This window comes from Haemaphysalis longicornis, unplaced genomic scaffold (assembly GCF_048455015.1).
Source record: "Haemaphysalis longicornis isolate Haplotype H1 unplaced genomic scaffold, Haemaphysalis longicornis Haplotype H1 scaffold_1, whole genome shotgun sequence".
NCBI classification, from domain to species: Eukaryota; Metazoa; Arthropoda; class Arachnida; order Ixodida; family Ixodidae; genus Haemaphysalis; species Haemaphysalis longicornis.
Window position 1 is genome coordinate 251389848 of NW_027526203.1, and position 10772 is coordinate 251400619.

A 10772-nucleotide genomic window follows, 5' to 3' on the forward strand; every position below is an offset into this window, starting at 1 on the left:
AATCTCATACTCGAACGATTTGTCTCCTATTGCTTTTTTAACGCCTGCCGAGATGCCGCAGAACCAAGTGTCCGCTCATTCGACAGAACCAGAAAAACAACCGCCACGTTCGGGAATCGTACCGGCGACCACACGCTCGCAAGAGAGAAGGCGCGAACATGCATAAAACAAACATACTTGTGAAAAGATGAACATGGCATCGCACTTTTTATACCCGTACGATGCACAGCAGACGACAGCGACAACTTAATTATTCCCGCAGTTATGCCGCGACCCGACAGCCGCAGGGAATTCTACATAGTGAGAGTGGTGCGAGGCTCAGCCGAACGCGCAAAATAATCTGAGGGGCACCTAAACGTGCACCGCCGTGCGTGCAATAGGCGGACGGCGAGCCTAAGCTCAGCACACGAATGAAAACTGGCCGCAAATAGCGAAAACATTCCACAATAGGCTACGTCTGCAGCACCAGGACATCACGATTTCGACGCGATATGCGGAACGACGTCCCGTCTCTCTGGGTGCCGCACTTTCAACGACGCACAGCGGTGTTCTCCTTCAGAGATATTGCATGAATACTTCACGCGTGGCGTAACTAGTGGCCGCAGAGCTGTAGAACCACGCCGCCGGCGTAGGGAGCGCACGGTACCGCCCGCCAAGCCTCACTGTCCCACCGCGTGCGCGCCCATGGCAGCGGAGATCCGAAGACGCGATAGCGGCGGAGCAGCGGCACCGCAGAGCGCCTGCTGCTGCCGAACACCTGCTCCCGGCACACCTCACCAGGGCCCACTGAGCCAGGCACCGGCATGAACCGCAGCAAGCCTAGAGCTTGCCATTCCGCGTACGCGACTCCACTAAGGTCGAGAATGCTCCGATTTTCGCGATGAGTTCCAATAAGTACGCAAAGAGGCCCACTCCAGATACTTCAATGTATATGATGCACCCTGACCCTGCTGAGAGATTTAAGCTGTGCACAATATACCGTTGTAACTGAACAGATTGACTGATTATGAGGTTTAACGCGCCGACGCTACACAGGCGATAAGGCGCGCTCTAGTGGAGGGCTCTGGTTTAATTTTGACCACCTGGGGACCTCTAACGGGCGCCAAAATGTCAACGCACGGCCATTTTGGCCTCCATCGGAAAAGCGGCCGGGAATCGAACCCGCGTCCTCCGGCTCACCAACACAATGCGTTAGCCTCTGAGCCACCGCGTCGGGTTGTAACTGAACAGTATTCGCAAGGCAGGTCGGGTGCAACGGGGAAACTGAGTCGCCTATACACTTTGCGCTCCAACGTCCCAATAACGCACCACACACTTCGTGGCGCTCCCTACCAGCTGCATAATCAGCAAGGTTCTACATATCCTGCAAATACGGCTTGTTTTCACAGAGGACGACGGCTTGCCCCTCAACTATGCAATCCCACTCTCGCTTCGTTCTCTACTCTTGAGGGCACTGTACCACGCCGGTGCCTTCGAACGAGGCGGTCAGACGCAGCAGCGGCGTGGTACTGTCGCTCAATGAGTTCTCTACTAACCGCGAAGGGTTCGGGGAAGAATGCGCCCGCCAAAAGAGCTACACAAATTTCGGCGACCTAAAGAAGCGGCCTTACTTCTGCCTCCCGCTGTGGAATAAGCGGAATTACACCAGTGTCACTGCGCAGGTACCCTATTGGAGACACTTGTGTTTCGGAAAGGTACATGTGAAAGAGGTCACAGCTGGCCGCGCCTGCCAAGCGAGGACGAGACGCGTCGAAAGCGAGAACACTACTACACTAGCAGATGAATGAGCGTTCGCTACGTTGCAACCAACTGCGCAGAGCTTTACAAGCAGAGAAGTGAAAAAACGACCTCTGGACGAAGCATGCCCATCGCAGCTAAACAAGCAAGCACGAAGGCCCAGCCCGTTGGCGGCAGCAGTGCGGAAGTGGGTCAAGGGAGGGCCGGAAAGAGGCCACGTCCGCGCACGGGTCGCGCGAAACGAGGCTCCGGCCGCGAGCCCAGTCCGAGTGAAAGGGCCCGATCGATGCGCGCTGGGCTCAAGCGCCCTCTGCATCCTCCTGCCGCCAGATTTGAAGCGCGCCGGCGGTAGCACGCACGCGTGCCGGCAGCCCGCTGAAGGGAGCCTCGTGCAACGAAACCCACTGCGGACGGAGTCCACGAACAACCCCGGGACGCTCCTCCCCTGGGCGCTAATGAAGTTACATGTCGAGCTGCGCGTACCGTGCCGGGACAGCAGGTGCGGTGACTAAGCAGGCAGGCCTTCTTGCGCGAAACTGGTTTCCTCGAGCGCCGACGGCCCGTCACGAGAGCCGCATGCCGGTCGTGGCGCGCGCACACAGGGTCGCCGCGCGGGGGCCGACCATGGGCGACGCGCGACGACTGGCGCACAGTGGTAGGGCAGCATGGGGGGCACTCACCTTCGAGCTTCATGCCGACGTCGAGGCACTTCTGGAAGCGGCAGAAGGGGCAGCGCTTCCGCTGCGACTTGTCGATGTGGCAGCTGCGGTCGGCCACGCACGTGTAGACCTTTTTGTTCTGCACGGTTCGCTTGAAGAAGCCCTTGCAGGACTCGCACGTGAGCAGGCCGTAGTGGTAGCCCGACACCTTGTCGCCGCACACGGGGCACAGTTCCTCGATGCCCTCCTTGGTGTCCGGAGCGTCCGGGTACCCGTCGCCGTGCTGCGGCTGCGGCGGGGGCCCCGAGGAGCTCAGCACGGCGCCTGGGGGAGAGTAGAAGAACGGAGCGCCGTCCATGAACGGGGACATCATCTTGGCGGCGCGCAATAATCCAAGGGCCGCCGCGAATCCCGGACACAAACTCGCCGCGGGTCAGCCACCCGGCAGGAGGCGCATGGCAGCAGCAGAGAACACGCGCACAGAGTCGAACAAGACTGGCACACGGGTGACGCGCACTTGACGGGGGCAAGTCGCTCGCGCGCACAGACGGCCGGGACGGCGGGCAACACGCAGCCGGTCGGGCCGCGACGGCAAACGATAGTGAATGCCGCGCGGCAGTCAACAAGTAGCACGCGGCGAGAGGAAGGCGGCGGAGAACCACGGCGACCGGAAAGCGAGGGGGGCAGCAGAAAGAAAACCACGCAGGGAAGGGGGCGAACGAAAGGAAAAAGAAAAGCGCGCGCGCGCAAGCCGGCGCGCGAGAAAAAGCGAGAAGAAAAAGAGCGCGGTGACCTACTAAGCGGCAGCCAATGGGAGGGCGCGCGGCGAGAGCGGCGCGCGAGGGCCGACGAGGAGGAGGGGAGGCCCCGCGAGTCTGGGCCACTGGGACGCGGAAGTGGAGCAAGGTCGCGCGCGGAAAAAACTTTCACTGGCGGCGGCGGCAGCGGCGCGCTTCCGATCGCCACTTTCTCCGCTTTTCGGCTTTTCCTGGTCCGCCGTTTGTTTGGGTTCCTCTGCCCCGCGCTCTTCTCGTCGCAAACAGGGCGCCGAATAATGCGAGCCTCCTTACGAACGCCAGCACACTTTCTTCAGCTCCTGCCGCACACGCCAGGTGGTAGGGTCCACGAGCGTATTCACACGGACAAACTTTTTTTCTTCTTTCACCCGCGGGATCCCCCCCAAAGATCGAGATGTAGCGTTCTCGATGGCCGCAGTGCTGAGCGCTTCTTTGGTGCTCGCGAAACGGCTTAAAGACGGCGCATGTTTATGCCGAGCAGTGAGCTGAGCTGGGCTGGCGCCAACGAAAAGTGCTCACGACGAGACTCTGGCCAGCGTCACTTCACACGTCTCTGGGCCGTTCTGGCGCGAGGAAAAAACTCGTCGCTTCACGCCGCGGCTATCCCCTCTTTACCGTCCGCTCCTCCCAGACTCTAGGAACCCTCGTACGACAAGATGTGGCGGCGTGGGAACGTCGCTGCTCAAACACGAGCAGGCTACGAGACTGTGCCCGTGGATTATTAGGGCGGCAATAAGACGCGTGCTGTAACCCGTAGGATTCGGCTGCGTCGCTATGCAACTGTACGTACCGGGCACGTCGGCTATCGTGAAGACTCAAATTTAAGTTAGGCCACCACAGAGCGCCGAGTCAGCGGCGCCAAAAAAACTTAAAAATGGCACATACACCTACAGCGGTTTCTGCTAGCGGTAACTGAAGGGAAAGGAAAGGGGAAAAAAAAAAAAAAAAAAAAAAACGCTTGCTGTGGTCGGAATTGACCCTGCGTTCCTCGCGTTTAAGAAGCCACCGTCTATCCGATCGCGCCATTCCGAAACGGCCGGAGCAGTTTGGATTTGGAGAGGGGTGCATGGACGTGGAAAATTAGAAAAAATGACGCACCCCTCCGTCTGACGACGAGGATGGTTGAACGAGAAGCTTTCTCGTGGGGGGTTCCTTGGTTGTCATCTGAGTTCGCACTTTGACTCGTTTGACGCACTTTAGATTTTGACTCGTTGAGCTTTGACTCGCACGCAGTTTGCACTTTGATGGCAGCGGCTTTGAGTATGACCCTTCGCCATTTCATTTCGCACGCAGAAAGCTTCGCGTTCAACCATTGTCGTCGTTAGACGGAGGGGTGCGTCATTCATCCAAACTGCTCCGACCGTTTCGGAATGGCGCAATCGGATAGACGGTGGCTTCGTAAACGCGAGGAACGCAGGCTCAATTCCGGCCACAGAAAGGGTTTTTTTTCTTTCCCTTCACCCACGATAATCATCGTCATTGTCAGCGCAAGCCGCCCTTCCTGCAGTGCGTTTTCGGCGCGACATACGCCATCAGTGAGACATAGGAAGATTCGCTCTGAAAGGGACACCTAATGCCGACCCCATTACTGGCAGTATTCCGCACAAGCGATATATATATATATATATATATATATATATATATATATATATATATATATATATATATATATATATATATATATATATATATATATATATATATATATATATATATATATATATATAAGCAGTAAATAAAAAACTTCTCGAGGAGCCAGAAAAAATACTTGAGAAAATGGTAGACGCACGATTCAAAACAAAAACAGTGGTGTACTGACGTTTCGACTGCGGGACCAGTCTTCATCTTGAGTAAGTCGATGAAGACTGGTCCCGCAGTCGAAACGTCAGTAAACCACTGTTTTTGTTGTTAATCGTGCGTCTACATTTTCTCAAGTATATATATATATATATATATATATAGGGAGTAGTAGAACTTTGAAGATGGTAGAGAACACAAGAGAAGAAAAACTTCGAACAAGGTAAAAGCACGATTGTGGCCTACGTTTCAGCAAAGAGAACTTGCTTTCCTCAGGGCTTTCCTTACCCTGAGGAAAGCAAGTTCTCTTTGCTGAAACGTAGGCCACAATCGTGCTTTTACCTTGTTCGAAGTTTTTCTTCTCTTGTATATATATATATATATATATATATATATATATATATATATATATATATATATATATATATATATATATATATATATATATATATATATATATATATATATATATATATGAGAGAGAATGGTTGATTCACGATTAAAAATTACTGACGTTTCCACTGGAGGAGCAGTCTTCATCTGAGTGGTCCTCCAGTCGAAACGTCAGTAATTTAATCGTGAGTCAACCATTTTCTCAAATATTTGTTCTGGCCCCTGGAGAAGTTTCTTCTACTGGTTTATTTCTTCCTATGGGATACAAGGTCTAAGGGTTGAGGGATAGGGGAGGGATAGAAGACATTTTGATGAATACTGCTCAAATGCTGCATCTACATGTACATGTAGAAACCGAAGATAGTAGTGTACGGAAAATCCTCGCACGTGACAGAGAAGCGACAAGACAGCCTGGTAGGTGAAGTTAACTGAGCTTACTCTGGCCAAGCGCCAACTCCTGGTAGGAAACGGGAAATTAAAATACTTCCAGCATACAGAGTTTATGATTGAATTTTAAAATGGCGCCAAATGAAGATAGTCACTGGTAAATCTGGAAGGCAAACTATGGGGCTTTTCGTGCCGCGTCACAGAGACGAAAGCACCCGCTGGAGAGCATGAAATTCGACCCTCAATTAATCCGATATACCGCCCCGTACAAACCAGCATTCTCGCTCTGTTCGTTTCTTCCCCCAGGAACGCTCGCTCGCTGAAGACGCACCGCTGAAGTAAGGAATAAACTCGCACTTGGCCGGGAAAGCGCCCCTGTTTTCCAACGCGAGGCAACACGCCGAAAATTGGCTTGGCGCCATGAGCGAATTGACGCGTTCGCACGCACCTATTTCAGAGAGCGAGAGAAAGCTAGCACGCTGACGACCTTAAGGTACGATGATGAGTGGTCTCATTTAGGTTTTTTTCTTTTTCTTTTTCTTTTTCCCGACCAGCGCGATCAAATGAGGCGTATGCCGTAGGGCGCAAGTCGGGCGGTAGCGGTAAGCGCCACCTAGGGAGTTGGCGCCGAACCGCCGCAGGACAGACGCGCGGGCACCAGACGAACAGCCAGCGCATGACTCCCGGCGAAGGCACAGCAAACGCAGGAGAGCGCGAGCGAAACAGCACTATCAAAAACTTCGGCTAGAATCATTGATGATTTTCATAATGCTGTTACTGTTTACATGCACATGATCTTTTTATAACACTGTCCTTCCGCGGATGTTTCTCTGTTCATGAAGAGATGACGTCCTTTATTATATTTCTGGCAACAACACTAAAAAAAAGTCGCATTTACCAACACCGATTGTGAGAAAAATCTGCAATGCGGACTCATTTAGGCTTCCGTGAAGAGATCGCGTACATGAGAATATTCACAGAGGTCAGCGCATATCAGCATCTGTTTAAATAAAGCTATCCAGATTCACACGGTTAGACCGCTTGTCACCCAGCGACGCATTACGTGCTCTGCCTACAGTGTAATTCCTTAAAGGAGCCCCATGAAGAGAAAACACAAGTTTGGTTCAGTCAAAAGATTGCCTCGTTAGAATCAAACTGACCCCACTTTTAACGTAAACTTCGCTCAAATCAGCGATATAATCAGGAAAAAAGGGTATGGCCATGCGACCCAGTAGCTCATTTCCCGCAACAGAACCTTATGATGTCATACCAGCCAGCTCTACGATTGGCGGAGGCCGGCAAAAGCAAGCGCGATTTAGGCAGAGCTTATCAGCATACCGAACGAGCTATTTACGCTTAAATTCAGCGCACATTCTTCTTATATCAGTAAGAATGGTGGGACAAACAGTGGAAGTTACGAAAGCCCACGTAAACATAGCACCGATGCGTACTGCTGTTGGTACTGCGCGCACTATGCTTGGTTTAGCTACACAGCACTGCGGAGCTTTGGGGTTGCCACAGACAACACTGGCCGATTGATGCAAGCAGGGTGCCTTACGTGACCATGTTTGTCGAGGGAGCTCTATGTTTCACGCAACGATTATTTTCTCCCAGAACAAAAACAAGTCAGGTTTAAATACGGTCAAAACAAACCCAAGGCAGAAAACGGCTTGCAACGGTATGGGGGCGCCATCTAGGTTCCCTAACGGTAAACAAGATTTCCGAATCGGCTGCACAGCGGTCAGTTCCTGTGACGTCATTGCGGACCACGAAAACACACCGTTTAGCAAGAAAATCAAAATCTTAACCTAAATTGATTAACTTCTCAGTGAATAAAGCATCGTTTGTATCCGGACAAGCGCTGGGGACACTATAAAACACGAAATCTTTCGAATAAAACAAACTTCTATTCTGTCTACATGGCTCCATTAAAGGCCCAGTTCGAATGTTTTCTAGAAGAGTCTAATCAACATTCCTGCTTTACTTATCTGAGCATTGCACCCACCATTCTTGCTTCCACAACTCTCCGGGATGCTCCGCTTTCGACACGTTTCTACAGACCCTAAGCTCTTTTTGTCCTTCGCTTATCAAGAATGGAGCAAGCCGCCTTTAATAAGGCGAGAATACCTCTCAAACGTTCGCGGGGACTGCAGCCTTGTCAAGCCGGCATCGCACCAGCTTTTTCTGCAGGTCTCCTGCATGATGTATCTTTGATGCAAATAACCATTATTATTATTATCATTATCATTATTATTATATGCGGTCTCACACCTCGTATCGAAAGAGTATACGCTCTCCCTGTTTCGCCCTGCCCTGACTATTCGCTCAAGCTAGCTCAAGAAGACGCTACCGTTTTTGAAAGCTTCCCTGATTCACGGCTACTTTGGCCTCCCTCCCACTTAAACCTTGGCCTTGAAAATTCGACCAGTGCAGCGCATGAAAAAGGTTTTAATGCGAAGCATTATCCTCCCACACACACTATCGCTAACCAGAAGCGGTAACTGTACAACCACCCACACAGGCCCTCTGAGGCGCGCTGCTGAATGCAGTGGAGGGCATTGGATTAATTTCGACCTTAATATAAAATTCCGTGCGCAAGAGCGCTTTTGTTCACCATATCAGTAACCAGCAGTAGAACTGACACCGGAAACACAACCCGCGAGCTTAGCAGCTGAACTACTTAGCCACCGAGCCACGGTCGGCACACGCCGTCAGGCGCGTGCTCAGAGCAAGGGGCGCTTTCTCCCCAGGAGCGCAGCGCCGCGGCGTGCACAGTCGGCAATTTCGGAACACTCAAACGGGCAGGCAAGCTTGCTTTGCACGCGACACCGACACCCGCGGGTGGCCGAAGGTGGCGCCAGTTCGCGTGGCCTTGGTGAGCAGCCTGAACCCTCACGAGGTAGCCCCTTCAACTCAGCCAAGCCGCCGAATGCAAAACTAATAGAACATAGCTGCTCGGCAAGCAGAGGGTTCCGACAGCGGCCATTCGCGGAGATCGCAAGGCCACTTTGATGCAAACAAGTGAGATTCCCGGAAATGTGCGGACAAAGGCGGCTGCTGCCTTTCGTCCAGCGGCAGAAATAACACGGGCTGGCAGCGCGGCGACCTCGTGGCGATCTGCAGTAGAGCGCCGGGTGAGGCAGGAGGAAGAAACGGACGGAGCCTTCGAGGCGGCCTCCGCCGAGAAGGCCGGACGCCGCCAACGTCGGCGAGAGGCCCGGGCGAAGAGACGGCGGAGAAAGCGACCTCCGCCTCCCTCCTCACCCCCGACCTCTGCCTCCGGGGCCTGGGCGCAGAAGGTCCTGCCGGATCGCAACCTTCGCCTCACTTGGACACGTTGCACCTTGACCGGTGCTGGTGCGCCGTGCACTACCCTAGGCGGCTTCTTTTTTTCGCTCTCTCGAGTTAACTAAACGTTCGGCGCGGCCATTTGGGAGCAGTAATGCCTTGCCGCCGGCGCAGTCGTTCGAGCGCTCGCACAGAAGATACACGATGGCAATATCGGGGAACGTGAGCGGCTTCGCTCGGGGGTAGGGTTCACGCCAAATAAAATATACCGTAATGTACCGAAAGGACACTCACCCAAAGTGCGGAGATATCAAACGAAAAATACGGGATGGGCGAACTATCGGGTCAGGCGCTAAAAACTACAAAAAAAGTGGCCACATCAACACATGAATAGGTGATTCGTGTTTATATTCTTCAATCATTGGCGCTAAAGCCAACGATTTTATGTGGTGGGCGGCCTTTGGGGTCTTTTAGTAAATTGAATACTTTACTGCTAAAGGGAGGCAGGCGATGTTTCGGGGAGGGCGCTCTCTCGGAACTTTACGGTGTACCAATCATACTACAAATAATTACTTATATATACAAGTACGCCTTAAACAAAATCTAAGGCAGTGAAGCCCTCCTTTGGAATGGAAACCAATGATGAATGAAACGACGGAATTCGCCGCCAGGAAACTTTTTCCACCGCGCCTTTTTTCTGCTACTGTTTAGTCACGACCGGTGTGGACAGCGGATCATGAGAAACTTCCGACATTTCTGCCCCAAAAATCCAGCCAGCGTTTCACAGCTTCGCGCACAGGCTCCAGTGGGCACCTAAGCGAACATAACACGCACTCCCAGGGAATTCTTATGTCTAGAAAGCTTCGAGCCAAAAGGTCCGTGTGACGAGCTGCCTGACGACGAGCTTGCCCGTGACCAGTGGGACTGCGATAAGTGTTGGCTCGCTGTCCCGTTATTTCTTCCTCGTGTGCGAGTTTCTTCTTCAAAGCATGGCAACCTTATGCTTAAAGCTCCCCCCCCCCCCCCCCCACCCCACGCCCCTCAAAAGTAAGGTGTTTTTCCAGCACGTATAACCACTTTCCTTTTGTTTCAATAAGTGTGCTTGTGTACACCGATAAACCAGCACAGAAAGCGAGTGCGGCGAGTGCTAAGTCCAGCCATAAATTGCCAGAGACCTCGAACCGGCTCGGCTGCAGGCAAGAGAGAGAGAGAGAGAGAGAGAGAGAGAGAGAGAGAGAGAGAGAGAGAGAGAGAGAGAAATGCGAACGGACACGTGCAGCTTCCGCTTTGCAATCACGATGCAATCCACGGCGGGCAACTGCCGAGGCCGCTTTCCCGCAACGCAGCAGCGCGTTGCTCGGAAGCCCACATGCCATACTTTGGAAGTGAAGCAACAGGGGCCAGAGCGCAGGAGACAATGCCGCCCATTCAGATCTTCCAAAAGACACATAGCGTTACTTTTTTCCACGCTGTCTTGGAAAGCCGGCTACCAGAACGGGTGACCCCATACGAACTTTCCCCAACTACAACCAAATTACATTTCTTGGATCGCAGCTCCACCCATGTATTTGCGACTGAGTTACCAATCGGAGCCCAGAAACTGATTTATATAAGTGATTCTGTAGTGCAGCGCTGAAGCGTCAGCCCGTTCACTACTGGTAATGCATTCTTGCTCAACCATCGCGCCCGGCCACTTTTCGTCGAACGCTCATAG

General features: G+C 52.6%; 1 protein-coding gene across 2 annotated transcripts in view; it reads right to left on the reverse strand.

Annotated features, from left to right (window-relative positions):
• The window catches only part of Ftz-f1 (ftz transcription factor 1), a 353164-nt gene that overhangs the window by 147011 nt on the left and 195381 nt on the right, over positions 1-10772 (reverse strand). For both annotated transcript variants that reach the window (XM_077675587.1, XM_077675592.1), the window contains one exon: positions 2418-2720. In XM_077675587.1, coding sequence (XP_077531713.1) covers positions 2418-2720 — 303 coding nt within the window. The remainder of the gene's footprint in view (positions 1-2417; positions 2721-10772) is intronic.